Here is a 22326-nt window from a genome sequence, read left to right as displayed (position 1 = left end):
CCTTTTTAGGCCGTGACCCCCAAAATAAACATATTTGAACTGGGGACCCCCACCCTGACAAGCACTTGGAATTGTAGGTATTTATGTGACTCGGTTCCACAGATAAATATTGTGAAAATAGCAGATCTACATGCTCACAACGCCTCGCAACGCGAGGCGTTGTGAGTATGTAGATCTGCTATTTTCACAATGTTTGCCTCTTGCATACTTAATATTTTACAGTTTGGCCAGTCCTGTCGAATATTCGACTATTCGAATACTTTGACGTCGAATAATTCGAATACTAAAAATCACTATTCGTGAATGCCCTAGTCCCCAGTGGGGGTGTTAAGAAGGTTAAGAAGCATTTAAAATGCTGGTTAATGATGTCATGCAGCACCTTAAGTTAGAAAAACTAAGATTTACTCTACGGGGTTCTATAGAAAAGTTTTTTAAAACCTGGCAACCTTTCATGGACTATGTAAAGGCCAGGCGTTGAATCTCTTCTGGCTTACGGTGGTTCGAAAATGGGCCAATGGTCATCACGGAGAACACATGAAGAATATATAATGATGAAAATGTAACCTTCATGCATTGTCTTTTTTTTCTTTTTATTTTGTCTCGTCTTTGGCTCGGTTGTGTGTTTTTTCCTTTTTGTTCTGTTTAACTCATTTAGTGCCACCCCTTTCACCACTAGAGGGCGCCCAGTGGCCAGAGAAAATCCCATAGAGATATGCTGGTATATGCAGAAGCCCTGCAGCCATGACTTGCCTGAACACTTTCCTTTGTGCATGACTGCATGTACAGGAAGAGGATGAAGTTAGCTTGAAGTTAGCTATTGGCTACCAAGCATTTTAGAAGCCTTATTTTCGTCAACTTAGCCATGATTAAACCTTGCACACCTCATGCATGGGAAAAAAACAGAGAAGAATGAGCTCTGAAAAATCCAATGCAATCCTGGATTGCATTGGAGTGGATTTGTGCAGTTTGTTCACAGCTTTCAAACAAAAAAATCCGATTGGAAATCCGTTCAGGCATTCTTGAGATAATCGCCCTTATGTTTTACATGTAATGTAACCAAAAATGGCTGCCCTGTATGTTAGATGGGGTTGTATGGGGGTGGAACATGCAAAATCGCGATTGAAATCATGTTCACCAGATTTGATGGGGTCCAAAAAAAAAAAAAAAAAATTCAAAAAAAAAATTTTCAAAAAAAAAAAAAAAAAAATTTTTTTTTTTTTTTTTTTTTTTTAATATCCCGAACTTGTTCGGGATAGGCACTCTGTGATACGATAATATATCCCGAACTAATTCGGGATAGGCACTCAATGAGTTAATGTATATGTCTGATGTATGTTTCTGGGGTGGGGGGGAGGAGGGTGTGTGTTTGTTTTGTGTGGTATACTCATCTACAAAGTATAACCAATATTGTATAGATTCATTTGTATGCCTGTATGTCCTTAAAAAACCTGTATAAAACCAATAAACAGATAAAAAAAAAAAAAAAGAAGGTTAAGAAGCATTGAGCTATAGATTAGGGATCGATTGCCATTGCTACAAAGTGCTGTTTGCAGTGCAGTGCACACAGCCACATTCTAGCTCTGTGTTCCTGCTGTGGTTTCACACATGTAGGTCAGCTCATAATCTGCGAGGAATTTATTTTTCCACTTCACTCACTGAGCCATATGTCAGGGTTACCAGACAGGGCATCACTAAGCTAATAAAGCAAAATAAATGTTCCTGTGGAGTATTGGCACTCCATCTGGACAAAAATCTCTCAAATCTCTCCGCCTTAGAGACCACCACTGACACTTACCCGACGAGATAATCAATGCATGTGTCAGTCCAACTTGTCCAAATATTTGAAGAATATATATATTTTTTGCCATACATAGAGTAAGGTAGATGAACGGCTTGAAGCGCCAGCTAGATCAGTCAATGGATCTGATCTTTGCATGACTGAGAACATATCGTCATTGTCGGGTGGAAACCTTGTATCTCCAAGTTTCAAATTTGTATGTTCTTTTACCAAGTAAAGCCCTGCTTTATCTTACAAGGCCGTTGCACAAAAGTAGTGAAAACAGCAGATCTACAAGCACACAACGCCTCGGCGTTGTGTGCATAAATACAAAACAAACGGTTTTGAACATACAAGGTTTCCACCTGACAATGACGATATGTAGCCCCGAACGCATCCTGTGCATGCAGAGTAGGCACTTCTTAACCACATGAGCCCCCCAAGTGTCCCTATTGTAATATTTGGCAAAAAACTGCTTCTTGACAAAGTATAGGGTTCAAATGGTTTATTATGAATATGTTCAAGGCAAGAATGAAAGTATCGGAGTAAAGAACCCCTCAGGAAAGGAGTAATAAAAATCAGCTTTTCCGACAGCTTATTGTCGAGGGCCTTGTGAAACTCTTGGTCCAACAGATGAGAGAACACCTCCTGAAGCCTAATGGTAGCCTCTGACCCATGTGTCCAATTATACCAATGTCTTGAAGACAGAAATACAAGTCTGCTGCAGCAAAGCACCAAGGTCTGTTTGTGTTGTCTCTCAGTTTAGTCGGTGACGTGACTGCCCACGTTTTCAAATGTTCTACATCCAAAACAAGTCAAACGTCGTTGACATGATTCGAGTAGTTTCTCGGTTCTCCTTGTCCCGCTTAAACCACATTGACGGGGGGAAACCACCGAATGGTTAGCAAGACAGACCGTACACTGTTAGCAGCGAAGGCTAAGGAAGGCCATCTCAAATTGCATTTAAAGTCTGTTCTTTAGCTGTGGTTATTTCAAATTTCGGAACAAATTGTAATAACACATTGGAACTGAGCTAGATGCCCCTAGCAGCTCACTTTTGAGAGTTGAGAGATGAGTCTTGACAGCTTCAAGGGTGCCTTTTCTTGTACTGCATTGTGTCATGATGGCAGTTTAACCCATTTAGGCCTAGAAATGATTGAATGCTTTAACCAGTGAAAAATAGCAGATATACAAGCTCAGAGCGCGGCACCGAGTGCCGCGCTGCGAGCTTGTAGATCTGCTATTTTTGAAAAATCATGATTTTTCTTTGCAAGTCTTTGAATATATCTATTTAAAAGCGAACATTTGTAAATCAAATATTTGCTTCTGGGGGGTCCCTGGAACAACATATTTTGAGATGGGGGTCCGTGGCCAAATATCTGTAATTTTGAGGGTCCTTGACATGAAAAAGTTTGAGAGACACTGATTTAGAGGAAGGATTTAGAAGTCGCGTCAAAGATCGGGTCAAAGATATTCATAGACTTGCACACATTTTCACGATTTTTCAAAAATAGCAGATCTACAAGCTCGCAGCGCGGCACTCGGTGCCGCGCTGTGAGCTTGTATATCTGCTATTTTTCTAAGGTTAAAGCATACAATAATGGTTAAAGTGGTTAAAATCGAATGCGACTCGGGCGCGTTCCAGGTATTTGTGAGATAATGGAATCACAACTCAGGATTAGCCATGAATGCATCATGGAATCACCTACTAATCCCTGTGCTTTGTTTTCTACTTGACAGTCTCCTCAACAACAATCATATACGAAGGATTCCCAGGGGAGCGTTCGAAGACCTGGAGAACCTCAAATATCTGTAAGTTGCTCTCTTGTCTCGGCGGCATTCAGCTTTGTAACCCTTTGGAGGTCAAGGGGTGGAATTTTGAGACAATGCTGGCGTCATCGTCTGAATCCTGACAGAACTCAGCGGGCAGAAGGTCACTGTTGAAGTGGTTCACCTCCTTTTTTTGCCTTTTTTTTTCTTCGTCAGACAGAGATAAAGCTCGGCGCAACATGTCTCGGACTTGTACCCTCAAGAGGAACGAATGCACCGGCGCACGCTCTCTCTCTAGGTCAGCAGCCAGAGAGGGTGTGTCGTGTCGGCGTGTTCCCTTTCCTCTGTGACGCAAGGAGTCACTCTAGCCGTCGGCCAGGCTGACACTTCAAACTGGACCTCGCGGAGGAAGTGGTTCAGTCAGACAAGGCATTACCGGCGCAGCTCGGGGGGAAAGAAAAACTGAGCATTGATGAAAAGACGCTCTTTTGTCTGATCCTCTGTACTTATCTGTCTGGGATGTGTGGGGATCTGGAGGCGGGATGGGGGAACAGATGTATGTGCTGTGTGCGTGTGTGTGTGCCTGTGTGTGCCTGTGTGTGTGTGTGTGTGTGTGTGTGTGTGTGTGTGTGTGTGTGTGTGTGTGTGTGTGTGTGTGTGTGTGTGTGTGTGTGTGTGTGTGTGTGTGTGTGTGTGTGTGTGTGTGTGTGTGTGTGTGTGTGTGTGTGTGTGTAGCCTGAGGTGTTCTGTCTGTGGCCCCGGTAGTTTCCTCGCTTTGTTAGTCATTCCCGCCGTCCTCAGTTGTGGCGAGAGCGTTAGTCTGTGTTTACATTCACCTATGGTATGAATCTCTAAAGTGCCTAGTCAGCGGCGTCTCCCCTCTGTGGTGGAAAAAAAGCACCCGCATTTCTTACTTAAGTAAAAGTATCAATGCTGTAGAAATACTCTGTAAAGGTACCAAAAGCAGAAAGTACTCGTTATGTATGTTATGTTTTCAAATGTATAAGATGTATAAAAATCTTTAGAAAGTAGCAGATCTACAAGCTCACAATGGGTCGCATTTTGAGATTGTATATCGGCTATTTTCAAATGGCCGAAATGTTTATAGGGCTGAAGTGCTGTTTTGTAATAATAATCAAAATCCACAAAATAACTGGTAACTAAAGTGTTCAAATAATTATAATGGTGTAAAACTATTTGGTAGTGGAGTAGAAGTAAACGTATTGAAAATCGGAAATACTCCATTAAAGTGAAAATATCTCAAAATTGTACTTAAGTACAGTATTTGTACTTAGTTACTTTACACCACATGTCTCCGGTCCACTTCTGTGGTCTGATTACCCATATTCCATGAATTAACCTCACGCCCCACCCCCGACGTCAGAGAATTAATTAGGTCCTCTCAGGTCTCAGTTTACACTGTTTTCTTTGCTTTCTTTGTTCCTTTTTTTTTTTTTTTTAAGAATAGTTTTATGGCTGTTTGTTTTGTCTCTGTCGGGGGGGTTGAGGTGTCAGACATCAAAGGGGACATTCTGTCATGACTCTTAATCTGATGGAACGGCAATAATACTGTTATACGTGTGATGGTCTGGCTCCTGGACCACCACAAAAAAGGGGAGACGACACAGAGGTAAATGCAAAAAATAGTGTTTTAGGGTCTTCAACGTTTTCAGGCCAGGGACCCCTTAGTTGAGAGAGAGATGAAGCAGGGACCCCCACAACATGTTCAGAGATTTCAAGGTGTCATTGTTTGACAGCTCAATCATCAGTGTATTTTGGATTCATGTCAGTTTGTGTTTTCAGATATTTAACCACTTGAGCCGTCAATACTTAAAACACTTGACCTTTCACTCTGTACTTAGTTTTTCCCGCCCTCTCCACCAAACCTAGCCAAAAATAGCTGATCTACAAGCTCACAAAGCCTTGCAGCGCGAGGCGTGAGCTTGTAGATCTGCTATTTTTGGCTAAAGTTCTCAGAATATGGACACTATAGGGTTCAAGTCGTTAATATAAAAAAGATATAACAAAGATTTGGAGGACCCCTGAGGGGTCCCGGACTCCCTGTTGAAGACCCCTGCCTTAGACGTGTCTGATGCTGTAGAAAACATACAAAATTAAACTTGGTTCCTCTGTCTCGCACGTAGAACGCACACGGCCTAGCGTTGCATCGCAGCGTTACTTCTGACACCAGCTTGTCAATTACGGGGAGCGGTTTATAAGCTCGCCATGAGAGGGGGAGAGTGACAAAGGATATGTGTCGGCTGACTCGGCTTATATCTGTTTTCAGATTCTCTCTCGCAACACACACACACACACACACACACACACACACACACACACACACACACACACACACTAGGGATGGGACGATATGAAAATGTCATATCACGATTATTGTGACCAAAGAAATGGCGATTTATGATATTATTATCGCGATAATCAAAATATCCCCAACAACCATTATCCTGGGGTGGAAGATTTGCCAAAAAATAGCAGATCTACAAGCTCACAACGCGTCGCAATGCGATGTGTTGTGAGCTTGTAGATCGGCTATTTTTTGGCAAAGAGATTTGGTAGAGAGTGAAAAAAAGACTGTATCAAGTACGTATATTATAAGTATGTTTTACCAATAGAGGATTTGAGTGGTACCGGATATGCAGCATTTCAAATAAAAGGTGAATTGATCACAGTGCATGACGGAGGATAATTTCACGATACATTAAATCTCCACGATACGATTATCGTGAAGTGTTCTTTTATCACGATAAACGATAATATCGCTTATCGTCCCATCCCTAACACACACACACACACACACACACACACACACACACACACACACACGGGCGTACACACATTTTGTTCACATTTTGTTCCCGCACAATGTCCCCTCTCCACATGCTGTAATTGAAGCGTGGGTGACTTTTGATTATAGGGCCACCTCTCCCTTAAAAGCAGACTTAATCTGAGGCCAGCAACACTGCCCAGCCCTTGTGATTAGTGCAAGACACCCTCCTCCCCCCCCAACACACACACACCTCCCCTTACCACCAGCACCACCATCAACAACACCACCACCACCACAACCACTTCTCACACACCCAACTTCTCCCCTCCCTCGGCGGATTGTATCCCCTACTATAAGGGTCTTCAACGGGGGGTCCGGGACCCCCTAAGGGGTCCTTAGAGTTACTACAGGGGGTGCTCCAAATCTTCTGTGTGATAGAAACTTCTTTTCTCTCCTTTGTTATATGCATGTCCATATCCTGAAAACTTTAGCCAAAAATAGCAGATCTACAAGCTCACAACGCCTCGCGCCGCGAGGCGTTGTGAGCTTGTAGATCGGCTATTTTTGGCAAAGAGGTTTGGTGTATAGGGTACAGCGTGAAAGGCCAAGTTCATTAAGTATTGACGGTCAGGTGGTCAAATATCAGAAAACACAAATTGACACGAATCCAAAATACACTGATGATTGTGCTGTCAAACCATGAAACTATATGGAATATATAGTCAACTAAGGAGTCCTTGGCCTGAAAACGCTGAAGACCCCTGACCTGTTGTTGCCCACCCTCCAAAGGTCTTTCATGTCCTCTCGATGGTCGCTGTGCGGAAGTCTTTTAGAAACCCCCTTCTCCCTAATAAAAAAAGGTCAGAAAGCGGTGAAAGACTTTCAAGCTAGCCTCCGGTTTCAAATCCCCCCAGAACCCTCCCGAATCTCGTCTTGTTTTCGATGGGTTTTTGCGTAAATGTACTGTGGCTAATGGTGATTAGGCGTGCAGTATGGTTTTTATTCAAGGAACACTGGGGTTCTTTTATTGGATGCTGTTATCAAAGTAGGTCAGCCTCAAATTCTTTTTTTACAGCTCTGCCTTTCCCTAATTCGCGTGAGTCATCATTGTTTTTTTTTTACGTTGTTTTGGATGCCGTATTGAGTTTCAGGCGAGCGCAGACCCTCTTTTTCGTAATTGGATTAGGTAATGAAGGTCAGTCGGGGAGTATTCATCTGGGCGCCGTTCAAGAATGCAGCAGCAGGCATTAACCACTTCAGAACGGGTACACATTATTGAGTACAGTATTTTCTGGACTATAAGGCGCACCTGACTATAAGGCGCACTGTCAATGACTGGTCTATTTTCAAACTGTTTTCATATATAAGGCGCACCTGACTATAAGGCGCACATAATAGACGCTACCATTGTGTTATGCATCCAACAGATGGAGCTGTGCTAAAGGGAATGTCAATGTCAATGAATGATCCATATATAAGGCGCACTGGACTATAAGGCGCACTGTAGTTTTTTGAGAAAATTAAAGGCTTTTAAGTGCGCCTTATAGTCCGGAAAATACGGGTATATTATTTTATGCTTTAACTAATGAAAAATAGCAGATATACAAGCTCACAGCGCGGCACTCGGTGCCGCGCTGCAAGCTTGTAGATCTGCTATTTATTTTTTTATCGTGAAAATTTGAATTATGACCCGATTTTTACCTGTCTTTTGAATCATTGTAAGGTTTTTTGAACAACCTATGTTTCTATTTCAGCAATCGGGCAGTCTGTTTTTGGGAGGCTACTATGTCAGTGGTTCTCAAACTTTTTCATGTGAAGGACCCCCAAAATGATATATATTTGGCCACGGACCCCCATCTCAAAACATTTAGTTCCAGGAACCCCCAGAAGCAAAATTCTAGTTAAACGTTCGCTTTAAAAATACATATATTCAAAGATTTGCGCACATTTTCACAACTTTTTTCAAAAATAGCAGATCTACAAGCTCGCAGCACGGCACTCGGTGCCGCGCTGTGAGCTTGTATATCTGCTATTTTTTCAATAGTTAAAGCATTCAATAATCCCCAAGCCTAAATGGCTTAAGGAAGAAGATTTCTTTCCTCTCATGTGGTTTGTGACAGCATATCATTTCTGGTTAGCGGTGGGTCAGTTAAGTTCTCGCCGGGCTGTGCTTGCCGAGTAGGAAGCCACAGAAGGTTTTTAGGTTATAGAAGCAAAGCTCCTCAGTTGTCTTCCCCTAGAGGTTCAACCCCACAGCTTCCGAATCCGGTTTCCCACGCAGACTGTAAACACACATACTGTACTCTGTACAGTACGGTACAGGCTCTCGAACGCACGCGCAGGCGCGCACACAAACATGGCTGCTTATCGTCGTCGTCGGGTGAAAACCTTGTATGTCCAAAACCGTTCGTTTTGCATTTAGCATTTTAAAAATGATTTAAACTAGTGAAAACAGCCGATCTGTGTGCTTGTAGATCTGCTGTTTTCACTATCTTTGTGCCTTGTATGATGAAGCAGGGCTTTTCTTTGCAAAAAAAATTACAAATTTGAAACTTGGAGATACGAGGTTTCTGCCCGAGAGTGACGTTATGCTCCTGTAATCCAGTTCCCTACAGTATGTTTTATCCTCTGCTGTTTTCAATACAATATACAATTTGGCGGACACTTTTAGTGCGAGAGTAAGCAGAGTAGGGATGGGACGATAAGCGATATTATCGTTTATCGTGATAAAAAACACTCACGATAATCATATCGTGGAGATTTAAATTTATCGTGATATCGTCCTCCGTCATGCACTGGGATCAATTCACCTTTTATTTGCCGAGCTGCATATCCGGTACCACTTAAACCCTCTATAATTGGTAAAAGGTACTTATAATAATCATACTTGATACAGTCTTTTTTTCACGCTCTATCAAATGTCTTTGCCAAAAAATAGCCGATCTACATGCTCACAACACGTCGCAATGCGACGCGTTGTGAGCTTGTAGATCTGCTATTTTTTGGCAGATGTTCCGCCCCAGGATAATGGATTTTGATTATCGCGATAATATCGTAAATCGCGGTTTCTTCTGTCACAATAATCGTGATATGACATTTTCATATGGTCCCATCCCTAAAGCAGAGAAAGCTTGAACCCTAGTCAAACAACACTGTAAATAGTCATACAAGCAGAGTGCAAAACTAGGATGCCAGGTAATCAATTGATCTAGCATCTGTCCAATAGGGCTGTCACGATATGACATTTTACATGACGATTAATTGTCACTCAAATAATTGGCGATTAACGATTTAATTGTGTTTTTGTCGTTGATAATTACATTTCTGTTCAGCTTTTAGGCTTTGAAGTTGCACATGGCAGATATGACACATAACCTAAATATACAAAGAAATGACTGACATATTTGACAACTTTCTACTTAAAAAATAACATTGGTAGTGGAAATAGCCGATCTACAAGCTCACAACGCGTCGCGGTGCGACGCGTTGTGAGCTTGTAGATCTGCTATTTCCACTATTTCTGAAAATGTTTATCAATGTATGAACATTTTTCAACATTCCCGATTATGCCGATTATGAACAAATATTTGCGATTATGTCAAATAATTACGATTAGACGATTATGTAATAATTGTGACAGCCCTAACAACATATGTAATAGCATTCATCAACAGACTGTTTGTTCATTCATTGATGCAGGCTAATCTATTGGATGATTTCTTTAGACCAGTTTTATGGAGTGTGGAGCTACTGTATAGGAAACGCGCTATATGGTTAACAAAATCTATTCAATGAATTGTCCAAGGATCTCAGTGTCTTTAACGCAGCTTTCAGCTTGATTTTTTTCTATCGTGTTAAGTATGACTGAAAGCATTTTTAGCCACGATTCATCCACTCTCTGGCGCGCAAGTTGATAACACTTGTCAGATGCACATTATGAGTTGGGGAATGCAATGGCATGCGCTGATAAAATAAAGGGAAAAAAAAGGGAGTATGGTGTTTATCTTTCCATCCTTTGCGTCACATCTGCCAAGGGGAGATCCGTATCGCTCATCAAGACGATAAAGAGCGGGACGGTGAAAAGAAAACAGGGGGAGTTGAGAGATGAAAGGACAGATGGCCATAAGCCCAATGCTTTTCTAGTGTCACATTTCTCCGTCGTGTATGAGGGAGGGAAAACACGCACAAGTCAATGGTGTTTGTCTTTCAATGTACTGAAATACCTCCACGATTCAACATAGGCCTCATGCCTGAATTCATAATTGGTTTACGCGCCTTGTCGCGCACGGAATATAGCCGATCGACAAGCTCACACCGCGTTGCAGAGCAGCGCATTGTGAGCTTGCACAGCTTACATACAGGACATCACCCTTCATGTTACTTCAGTCTGTTGCATGTTAAAATGTGGAAGTCATTGAGAAAAGCCGAGAGCCTCGAAGCAAAGAAAAATGCTCTGTCATGTCTTCCATGATCTTTCACTTTTCTCTTTTGTGGCGACATGTTTTAGTTTATGCTGTTTGTCCAACTATGAGCTGACTTCTCTTTTGTTTTTTGACACACGGACCACATTAACTGCCATGTGTGAATCTGTTTTGAAGTGCGAGTGACCGCTTTTGTTTGTTCTGAACTACTTATGTAGGCCTATACCTTTCAGACAGTTCCATTCTGTTATTCTAAGCGTTGTCTAAATAATCATTCCAATGTTCAGCGTGATTCTCTGCAGTGACGTCAAGTGTTAACTGGTGTGAGAGTCGAGTCAGTTTACCGGTTATTTCTGTCCTAATTGATTGTGATAACTTACAAGGTTGTAGCTGTTGTAGCTGGACTTGATATCAATGCACTGCTTACACTATTTAGAACCCCACTCCTAGCCTGCTGTCTCTACATGTGTAAATCCAGTGTTTGGTGCAGTTTTATATACTATCATAAACTGACTTGTAAAAGGGGATAAAGTTTGCCATACTCTCCATATGTGTCAGTTATTGGATTAGATTTATAGCAGATTTACCGGTATTCATTTTTGTACCTTTTTTATTAGAGCATTTCTTCCTAACCTGACCAGCCTTGTGGTTAGAGTGTTCGCCCTGAGATTGGGAGCCACCATCTGGCCGATTCTTTCAAACACATTTTTGGACACTGCTCCTACACATTTTGCCCTAAAATCACGCTGCGACCTGACGGTCGCTTATCTCCCGATTAGGGAATCTTACTGGTATTGTCTGGCTATGCGAGGCTAATGCCTCCCTGCTTGGCACTCAGCATTAAGTCCCCGTGACATACTAGTGTCATGTCCAGAGGGTGTACTTGTACATCAAGCTGCCTCACGTGGCACGCCACACAAACAGGATATTGCCTCCTTGCTTGTGTGCCAAATGGCTAGGCTAACTTAGGCTACTTGTACTTCTTTCCTAACGTGCATGTGATAAAATCCCCCAGACATCACAAACGGTTTTATGAGATTAAGCATTTAAATAATAACGCCCATTCTGTGCAAACGGTTATATATATTATATATTATATTATTTTGTATAAAGTAGTATACCAGTAAGACTCCCTAATCGGGAGATAAGCGACCGGCAGGTCGCATAATCAAAGGCAATCGTAGCCAATCAGGAGGGAATATGGGAAATGGGACAGATCCATGTTGATGACATGACTTTAGAGATACTGTGTACCGCTTTGCGTGATTTTAGGCCAAAATCTGTAGGAGCAGTGTTTTGCAAAAGTCTGCCTCATGGTGATGCTAGAAGAGGGCCATGTGAGAAGTGAGTTGCTATCCAAGGAGTGTGTGTGCAAAGTTTAGCATCGACAGGGGCAACGGTTCCTGGAGATAAGATTAGGGCCAAAAGTGTGACGTGACATGACGGACAGACAGAGGGACGGAGAGACAGACAGCCGGTGGAGGTTTACATAGTAACTTGCAACCTGACGGTCACAATGACTTGCAAGTCTTCCAGACTATAACCAAATGTAATCAGAGCTTTCAGAACTGAGCTGATCCATCTTCCACGGCTCGATGGTTGCCCTTTTCGCTGTCGATTTTTGCTGTGGTTCTGGGTGATGGATTACACCTCACGGTCAGGTGAAGAGAAGCAGCTGGCAGACTCCATGTTGTGTATTGGAGGAGACATGTGGTTGCCTGTACCCTCTCCTCCAGGCTGACGGTGGGGGTTAGCGTTAGCAGTAACAGGGACCACAACCGTACACACATGGAGCCGGTTGGTAATGACGAAAGATTGGCGAGTGAAAAAATAAACTGATTACTGGGCTTCATTACGGCAGTGGTTCTCAAAGTGGGGTCTGGCGACCCCCCCAGTGAATGTTTTATAAAACTGTACCAGGCCATTTTACTTCCACACACACACACACACACACACACACGCACGCACGCACGCACACACACACACACACACACACACACGTAAGAGTGCCTATACCTATGGATTCATTCGAAATCTACTGTAAATGTCTAACTCAGGCACAGTATGCATATTCTGCAGGACTCAGGAGTCATCAATATGTCTGTACAAGGACAAATGTGTCCGTGGCAAAGACATGGCCTTGTCCATTTTTGATTTTCTTTTCTTTACACACCATTATAAAGTCCTTATTTTGATCACAAGACCTTAACTACTGATCTCCAGATTCTTCAGAATATGTCTGACACTTATTTACTAGTCCAACTACTACTAGTGGTTCTCACATGTTTTATTTGCAAGGACCCTCTTAACAGTGGTTCACACTAAGGTCTCAGAGGCACTTGAACTATCGGACAAGTACAGGTCATGTTCTACTTGCCCAAAGGTCATGCCCACTTGCCCTAAAAGTAAATTGTCCATTATAAAATGATACGTAAGATCTGAATTACCTCTCAATTTAACACCTTCTTTACTTTCTGGGGCTGTGCGATAAAACATGTCACACTTCAATACCTCCAAATCCAAATACCTACATAGCTATGATTGAATATGTCTATATTTATATTTTTAAGTGTAGCAACAGTAAACAGAACAGTATAGGCAAACGGTGCTCTTATTTTACATTCCACAGACCAGAAGACGGAGCGCGCTGGCCACGTTTAGGTGTTTAGACAGATATCTTGTGTTGTGTTTATAGATGTTTACTTCCCCTCTCAAATGCGGACTTGCCCGGTCGGGCAACCTGAAAACAAACTCTACCTGCCCGAAGGTTTTATATAGACCTACCTGCCGAGGGCAGGTGGGCAAGCCTGCGCTTAACTTGTACACTGAGAGTGGTTCCATTTGTACACTCTCAGACCTGTCATGGTCATTAACCCATTTAGAACGGGTACACATTTTGTGTATCATTATTTTATGCTTTAACTATTGAAAAATAGCAGATATACAAGCTCACAGCGCGGCACCGAGTGCCGCGCTGCGAGCTTGTAGATCTGCTCTTTTTGAAAAATCGTGAAAATTTGAATTTTGACCCGATTCTTTAAGTGTCTTTTGAATCCTTCTAAGGTTTTTTGAAAAACCTATGTTTCTATGTCAGCAATCTGGCCAGCCATCGTCCTTTTCACTTAACTGGAGCTCAGTTAGTCTGTTCTTGAGAGACTACTATGTCAGTGGTTCTCAAACTTTTTCATGTGAAGGACCCCCAAAATGATATTTATTTGGCCACGGACCCCCATCTCAAAATATTTAGTTCCAGGGACCCCCCAGAAGCAAAGTTTGAGTTACAAACGTTCGCCTTGAAAATAAATAATATTCAAAGTTTTGCACACATTTTCACGACTTTTTCAAAAATAGCAGATCTACAAGCTCGCAGCGCGGCACTCGGTGCCGCGCTGTGAGCTTGTATATCTGCTATTTTTCACTGGTTAAAGCATTCAATCATTTCTAGGCCTAAATGGGTTAATGGCTAGCTCTTTGTGTTTCTAGTAATATTATTGTCCACTCATGTTGTATGTCCGTGGGGAAAAAAAACATTTTGACAAAAATGTCCATCACAAGCCGGCTGTGGAATCTCACTCATTGAATGTTGCCATGTTTTGATTCCTCCCTGTAACTAGCGAGAACAAAGATGATTGTGTGGGTGTGTATGTTACTAATATACTGATTATCTCTCCTTTCAGCTATTTGTACAAGAATGAAATCCAATCAATTGACAGACAAGCATTTAAGGGGCTTGTCTCTCTAGAGCAACTGTAAGTGAACAACCTCCTCCATCTCCTCTTCCTCCCCCACCCCTCCTCTTCCGCCTGCGTACCGCATCGCCTTATCTGTCTGAGATCCCCCCCCTCTGTCACCTGAAGGACTTAATGTAAAGGATCCATGATGCCCGTTAACGTCTGCAAGTGCATTACTTTCATGAACGCTTACGAATGATCTGTTTGTCATATCGTGTCTGTCAGGGTGGAAAACTTGTATGTCTAAAGCTGTTACTTTTCCGCATTCAAATGAACTCATTTACTGCCCCAACCCCAAAATCCTGAGAAAAAGCCGCTGGTCCAGGCCGCTTCGTCCAAGAAACCAGATAATTTCATTTGATTTAGTTTATAAAAATAATAAAAAATCTGATTGCCGCTCTGTGGGTTATTAACACTTGGGGAGCCAAACGCGTTCAGGGACGAGTTATGGCCACTAGATGTCACCCTGCCACAGGAAGTTATATCGTCGAGGGACGAGTCAACAAATAGTTAACTTTTCGAGACCGCAGCTTCCCTTTGCATGCCCTGAATCCATTACGTCACCCAGCCAGGGCAGGAAGCCCCCTGTCTCTCCCCACACGGAAGGATTTTACATGGCTTTAGATTCTACTTTGAAACATAAGAACGGCTTTATCTGAGAATGAGGTAAAAACAGCCCCATGGAGGCAGAGAGCTGATTGTTTTCACGGCGACACTTTACCGCGAATTTACCGCGATTTTTTTACCGCGAGTTTCGCGAGCGTTTGTAAACAAATGGAGTACCTCCTCAATCTTCTCTGGACACGCACGTGCACACGCACGAAGCTTGCGGGGCTCATCAAAACATAACGTAAGTCAATGGTGGCACCAGCAACAGCTATAAATGTTATAAACCTTGGCCGCCCATGTGTTAAAAGGTACGGAAATCTTGTTGCGATGTGGCGCGTCTGTGAACTCTGTGAAAAAAAACACCAAAAACACGCAATAAATTAAAATCATTAAGAAGAGCTTGTGACAAAACGACAACAAGTACATCTTTTACATTGTACATTTTTTCCCCTGAAAAGTGAACAGTTTTGGACATACAAGGTTTCCACCTGACAGTGAGTAGGTGCTCAGTGACGAGGTCTCTGTGGGCCTTAACAGCGGGTATCATGTTCGACTCCAATCCTCCCCCCCCACCACTCCCCTGCCCGTGCGCCAAACTATCCCCCCCCCCCCTTCCCCGCCGCCACCCATGCATGCCGTGTGTTCACCCACCCTTGTTATGCCGCGCTGACCGGCCTTGACCTTTTGACCTGCCCCCCCTCCCCCTTTGCATGAGTCGCATGTCTAGTCGCCGCAGCGACAGATGTGCACGTCCGTCCGCCAGGCCGTCCGTCAGGCCGTCCCCCTCCGCCCTGTTTTGGACGTTGCAGCATGCGATGACCTCTAGCCCCCCCCTCCCCGCCCCCCCGTGAGAGAGTCCGAACTGTAAAGCCCTGGGCTTTTCTCCCGTGCTAAAGTTGGAAGTGCAGCCCCCCCCCTCCCCCCCTTTGCTTCTTTCACTGCCAAGCTTTGATTTCGCACTGCGTCGCTTCTTGCTGTTGTGAAGAAGATTCGCCTCACCTGCTTTACCTCCTTTTTTTTTAGCTGTGAGAGCTTGGACTGTGCAAAGCCTATGATGTTGTGTGCCGGTGTTGTCTTTATTGATCCAAATCCTTCCATGCATTTCTCTTACATTGTTTATTTTATTTTTGTGTGTAATCAAAATGTAATTGTTGTCTATTTCTGGTGTACACCTAATCTCTGCCTACAGTAGAGACCCAAGGATGAGATGCAGTATTAACAGAAGCGTATTGTCTTTTCACCTGTACAACAATGTTCCACGTGGCTTTTGCATTGAGTTACATGTATATACTATCATATACAGTAATACAATCTCACAGATCCCCCATCATGTCGTAAATCTATGATTTGTATTGTTGTACATGCATTGTATCTACAGAATGATGACCGTTTTCAGGACATCCAGGGTTTCTGTAGTGATCGTGGATCAGAAGTAGCCATAGCCACAGACAGTAGCTCATTGATTCAGTCAAAGATATTGCTCCGTAAGCCAACGTGCCCTTGCCAACGAATATGGTTTACGTGCAGCTCCTCCGCAAATTAAACTCGCTTAACCTCTGGGCCGTGTTGCGACGTATTGTGCCTCGCTGCAACCGCATCGGCGGAGAACAAATGGCTAATTCACCGAGCAAAAACCCAATTCCAACTCCAGGCTCCATGCCTTGCAGCTGTTTTGAGTTTTTGCTACAGTAATGAAGGGGTTTTATATGTGGGTGACAAGTTCTGAGCCCAGCTTGCGTTCGCTTTAATGTTCCCCCAATATCTTCACTGGGGCTCCATGCAGCTGCCAAACCTTCAGGTCACAATTTACTTTTTCTTCTTTTTTTGTGGGGGGAATAACCGGATTGACATCGTATCTAAGATTTATAGCCTTTAAACCGTTTTACCCGACCAAATGGTGGGTTATTATCAGTTAAGCCTTTAACGATAACACAACGGGACTTGTGGATTAATATAAAATAAAATTAATGTGTGGAATTAAGTTTTAAGATATCTGACCCACTTCAGAACACTTAGCCGATTCGTTCCATTTCATCTCTGTGCTCTATCTGATGCTCGGAAGATCAACGGTGGGGACGTGCGGTGTGCGTTCGTTTTGGGAATACAATCAACTGACTGATATGCGACTCATTGGTCCTGGATGGGAACCAAGAGGACTATGAAGCAAGTTTAGTGTTGGCACCGACACCTTCACAACACCCCCTGTCAGCCATTTAGCATGGCTGTCTACATGCTAACTAATTGCTCTGGAGTGGGCGGGTGTTGTGTTGACCTTGGTTGCTCTCTGGCCCTGCCAGAGCATGCATTACAGCCAGGACACAGTACTCAAGTTTTTTACTCAAGTAAAAGTACTGCAACGTAGAAATACTCGTTACAAGTCCGGAATTCAAAAGCTACTTGAGTAAAAGTACAAAAGCACCAACATGTACTTAAAGTACCAAAAGTAGAAAGTACTCGTGCAGAATTTCAAGTGTCCCATTTCAAGTTGTCAAATGTATGAAAATCTTTTGAAAATAGCAGATCTACAAGCTCACAATGCAACATGCTGTAGAGCTTGTAAATCGGCTATTTTCAAATGGCCCAAATGTATAGAGCTGAAATGGGCAATGCATGTTTTGTAATAATAATAATCAAAATCTCCAAAGTAACTAGTAACTAAAGTTTTCAAAAATTGTAGTGGAGTAAAAGTACAATATTTGCCTCTGAGATGTAGTGGAGTAGAAGTAAAAGTACTGAAAATGTGAAATACTGCAGTAAAGTAAAATGTACTTCTTTGTAAATGTAGGCTATTTGTTACTTTAGTTTACAGCACTGTCTGTTAGCCAAAGACATGCAGGCTGCCCCAAATCATGACACAGGTCTCAAAGCTTGAGATTTGCTAGGAAATAGAGAGGCTTCTGTTGTGTTGCATTTGTGAGGGGGAAAAATAGAAGAGAAAGAAACAACGCTCCTTGGATTCTTCAAGAGGAAGAACTTTAATATAGTCTGAACTCTGAAATGCATTGCCTGGTGTTGTATGTTGAAAGCCTGCTTGTGTGCCTTGCTTTGCTTTTGGAACCGATCACTTCCCGATTTCACCATTACATGTTTTAAATGCATTAGGGATGGGACGATAAGCGATATTATCGTTTATTGTGATAAAAAACACTCACGATAATCGTATTGTGGAGATTTAATTTATCGTGATATCGTCCTCAGTCATGCACTGGGATCAATTCACCTTTTATTTGCTGAGCTGCATATCCGGCACCACTTAAACCCTCTATAATTGGTAAAAGGTACTTATAATATACATACTTGATACAGTCTTTTTTCACTTTCTATCACGTCTTTGCCAAAAAATAGCTGATCTACAAGCTCACAATGCGTCACGTTGTGACGCGTTGTGACGCGTTGTGAGCTTGTAGATCTGCTATTTTTTGGCAAATGTTCCGCCCCAGGATAATGGATTTTTATTATCGGGATAATATCGTAAATCGTGATTTCTTTTGTCACAATAATCGTGATATGAAATTGTCATATCGTCCCATCCCTAAAATGCATACAAGGATAGCTTCCCGTACTATATTTTTGTCATACTGTTGTTGTTGCAGCATTTGTTTTAAAGACACGCGGAAAGGTAATTCTAAGCTAGCAATGTTTGGCTGAACGTATTCTGTCAAACACTGTGGCAAAATGATGTGTTTTCAACTGAATTGTGTTTGGGTTTCAGATCAAACAAATAACCCTTCTTTAACTTTATTTGTGTCATACGACACGGTTGTGTCAGTGCCGCTTAAAATGTGCTTACGCTGATCGTTGCTTTCGCTGTCTAAACCAGCACACACCCAACTGACCCCTTACAGTTACCTTATAGCAGTCAGTTGGAGTTCGTTTCCCTAACCTTTTATTTGTTGCCATAAGAGATCTGATTTATGTTTTCTCAGCTCAAAGGCTTTCGGGGGCATAAATCATGTTTGCATTCCACAAGACCATAGTGTACAGACTTCTCTCCGCCGGGGCGATTCAGTCGTAAAAAGTTAGCCTTCAGTTCAGCTGTTGAATTTCAGGCTCCGTAATGTCAACTAGTCCCATCTAGGAATGAACGTGTGTGACATGCACATTCCATAGTCCACTCGGTTGCAGCTTAACGTGCACATTCTCAGGAGACCTGCCGTTTCAGAAAAAAAAGAAGAAAATAACGGGTCTTAATTATTCACCACTTCTGGTCAAACCATAAACTGTGAATATTCCAAACACAGGAGCTAGGAAACTCTATACTGTATGATTGTTGCTGTTGGGTACCTCGTATTTCTCTCCTTATTTCAACTTTTCCGTAATTGAAATGAATGCCCTTACTCCAGTAGCCTCGTAAACCACCCCCCCTTCTTGAAATCCAATGCAAATGCGATTTCCGGAAGGGGTGTGATATACTGTACAGTACGAGGCTACTACTCCACCATACAAGTCTGAGTGTCGCGCAAAATCACTGAAAATGGCAAGCTCAAAACGTGCGCTCTGATGTGAGCACACAGATCAGCTATTGTTGCATCATTTAAAACGTAATGGTAATAAAAAAGGGAAAGTTTGCGGACATATACAATGTTTCCACCTGGCCGCGAGTACATGATGTAAGTGCAAAGTGATGCAGGTTTGCTGTGCTGTCTTGATGCTCTGTTCTCCTCCAGGTACCTGCACTTCAACAATATAGAGTCCTTAGAGCCTGAGTCCTTCACTCACCTCCCAAAACTGGAGCGCCTGTAAGTTCACCCTCTCTTTGCCTTCCTGAATCTGCCACACTGCCGCATGTTCATTTGAATTTCACACACAAATCAGGGGCCATTGGGGATGTTTCTGAATTTGAGCGGTGCCTGCCGCTACCGCTCCAACATTATGGAGTTGTTGGAGCTTTTCATGTGAAGGACCCCCAAAATGATATTTATTTGGCCACGGACCCCCATCTCAAAATATTATAGTTCCAAGGACCACCCAGAAGCTAAATTTGAGTTACAAACGTTCGCTTTGAAAATACACGTATTCAAAGATTTGCACACATTTTCACGACTTTTTCAAAAATAGCAGATCTACAAGCTCGCAGCGCGGCACTCGATGCCGCACTGTGAGCTTGTATATCTGCAATTTCTCACTGGTTAAAGCATTCAATAATTCTAGGCCTAAATGTACTTCCACCACAGTTGGTCAGAAGGAGCAGGGTGAGCTGCTGAATGAGCTCACATTACGTGCAAATCACACAGCAGTGAGCTGCTGCTCTCATTAAAACCACGCAGTGAGCTGATTGGATCGGAATGTGCTAAACGGAATTCCTCACAAGTGACCCAACCAACATGTTTTCAGAAACATTCGTCGGTAATTGCAGAAACCTCTTATCTCCATATTTCTTTTTATGATTTTTCTTTTTTTTTGGGGGGCGGAGGGGATGAATTCCCTACTTGATCATAACAGTGTTACGCAAAAGTATAAAAAAATAAAAGATCTACAAGCTCAAAACCACATTTTGATCTTGTAGAACTTCTATTTTTGCTATTTTTTTTATTTTAGTCCAGAACAGTTTTAGACATTTTCACCCAACCGTGACAATATTTCCCTTCCATTTAATTTTGTATTAATATTTAACATGACAGATTTATTCTACCGATAGATTGCGGTTGCCGCGGGGGCACCCGCTTGGGTCAGTGGGGTGAGACACAAACACACTCGCTCGGCAAGTAAACACCGCACGGTATTTCACAAAGATGACCACAGTCGAGCCCGTGGTGCGCACAAATGAGCACGGGCGCGGGAATTTCACGTGCCTGCTCGCCTCGCCGGCCCTAAACTTCTCCGTGTGGCCAAAATAACCGCCCGCCTCTCACTGAAAATTAATTACTAAGACGTGGCGACCACGCTCCGTTTGAAAGGGCACCTCACGAGGCGTTGTGAAGATCTGCTATTTTCACAAAAGAACCGTGTTATACAAAATGCAATGCCTCAATTCTTAGTGCTTGTCAGGGTGAAGGGGTCCTCAGTTAAAATGTGATTATTTTGGGGGTCGCGGCCTGAAAAGGTTGAGAACCACTGCCATGGGCCACTTGTGGTCACTCACTGGCCGAGAACGGCGATGTGTCTCCACTCTCCACCGTTCCTGGTAATCAAACACTGCCGTGCTGTTTTGACTGCCGTGCTGTGTTGACTGTAATGGGTTACGTAATGGGTTACTTCCTAGAAGCCCCCGCTCGTAACCCCACGCCGCTTGTAATCTGTAAACTGGACGCTTGCAGATGTACCGTCCGTCACCTCTCGCTTTTCCACACTCCTAAACAGATGTCGGAGTGTCGAGAGAAGAGCCCCCCGTTAAATTCCTGTTTCATTATCTTGTGTTTACGGGGGCCATTGCCTGGAGTCCCAGGCAGTGCACACATGCACATGCTCCCCCTCAAACCTCCCTCAAGAGGGTGGTGGTGGGGGCAGGGGTGTCGCACCAAATTCTGGGCCATGGGTACAAGGATTCACTGCGTTATTTTGTGCTTTAGCTATTGAAAAATAGCAGATATACAAGCTCGCAGCGCGGCACCGAGTGCCGCGCTGCAAGCTTGTAGATCTGCTACTTTTGAAAAATCGTGAAAAAAGTCTTTGAAGGTTTTTTGAAAAAAACTATGTTTCTATGCCAGTGGTACTCAAACTTTTTCATGTGAAGGACCCCCAAAATTATATGTATTTGGCCACGGACCCCCATCTCAAAATATTTAGTTCCAGGGACGCCCCCAGAAGCAAAATTTGAGTTACAAATATTCGCTTAAAAATACATATATTCAAAGATTTGCACACATTTTCACGACTTTTCAAAAATAGCAGATCTACAAGCTCGCAGCGCTGCCCTCGGTGCAGCGCTGTGAGCTTGTATATCTGCTATTTTTTCAACAGCTAAAATATAAAATAACGAAGGCCCCTCCACCTTGGGCCCTAGTAACTCAGTCCCACTCCCCCCCCCCCTTGTGACACCCCTGGGTGGGGAGAGGGGGGGGGGGGGGGGGCGGAGAAGGGGGAGACACCTGCACACACCAAGTGGGAATTCAGTGGAAAGGAATTCCCAGGTGCAACACCCTCTCCATAACTTTTTGTTAGGGAAACGCCACCATGGTAACGGAAAAAAGCAGTGACTTTTTGTCGAGATGGTTGCCAAGAAGGGCTCGTCTGGATATCAGCTCTGCCGCCAGTGGACGTAGAAAGAAAAAAAAAATAGAGCCAGTCACA

The 22326-nt window shown here is 43.1% G+C and overlaps 1 protein-coding gene across 1 annotated transcript in view; it reads left to right on the top strand.

Moving 5' to 3' along the window:
- Positions 1-22326, top strand: part of pxdn (peroxidasin) — a 131331-nt gene that overhangs the window by 19565 nt on the left and 89440 nt on the right. The window contains exons 3-5 of the mRNA XM_080750606.1: positions 3518-3589; positions 14434-14505; positions 19764-19835. Coding sequence (XP_080606732.1) covers positions 3518-3589; positions 14434-14505; positions 19764-19835 — 216 coding nt within the window. The remainder of the gene's footprint in view (positions 1-3517; positions 3590-14433; positions 14506-19763; positions 19836-22326) is intronic.

Source organism: Nannobrachium achirus (assembly GCF_963921795.1).
Source record: "Nannobrachium achirus genome assembly, chromosome: 20".
Lineage (NCBI taxonomy): Eukaryota > Metazoa > Chordata > Actinopteri > Myctophiformes > Myctophidae > Nannobrachium > Nannobrachium achirus.
The sequence above is the reverse complement of the archived record's forward strand: the minus strand, read 5'-3'. Positions and strand labels throughout refer to the sequence as shown.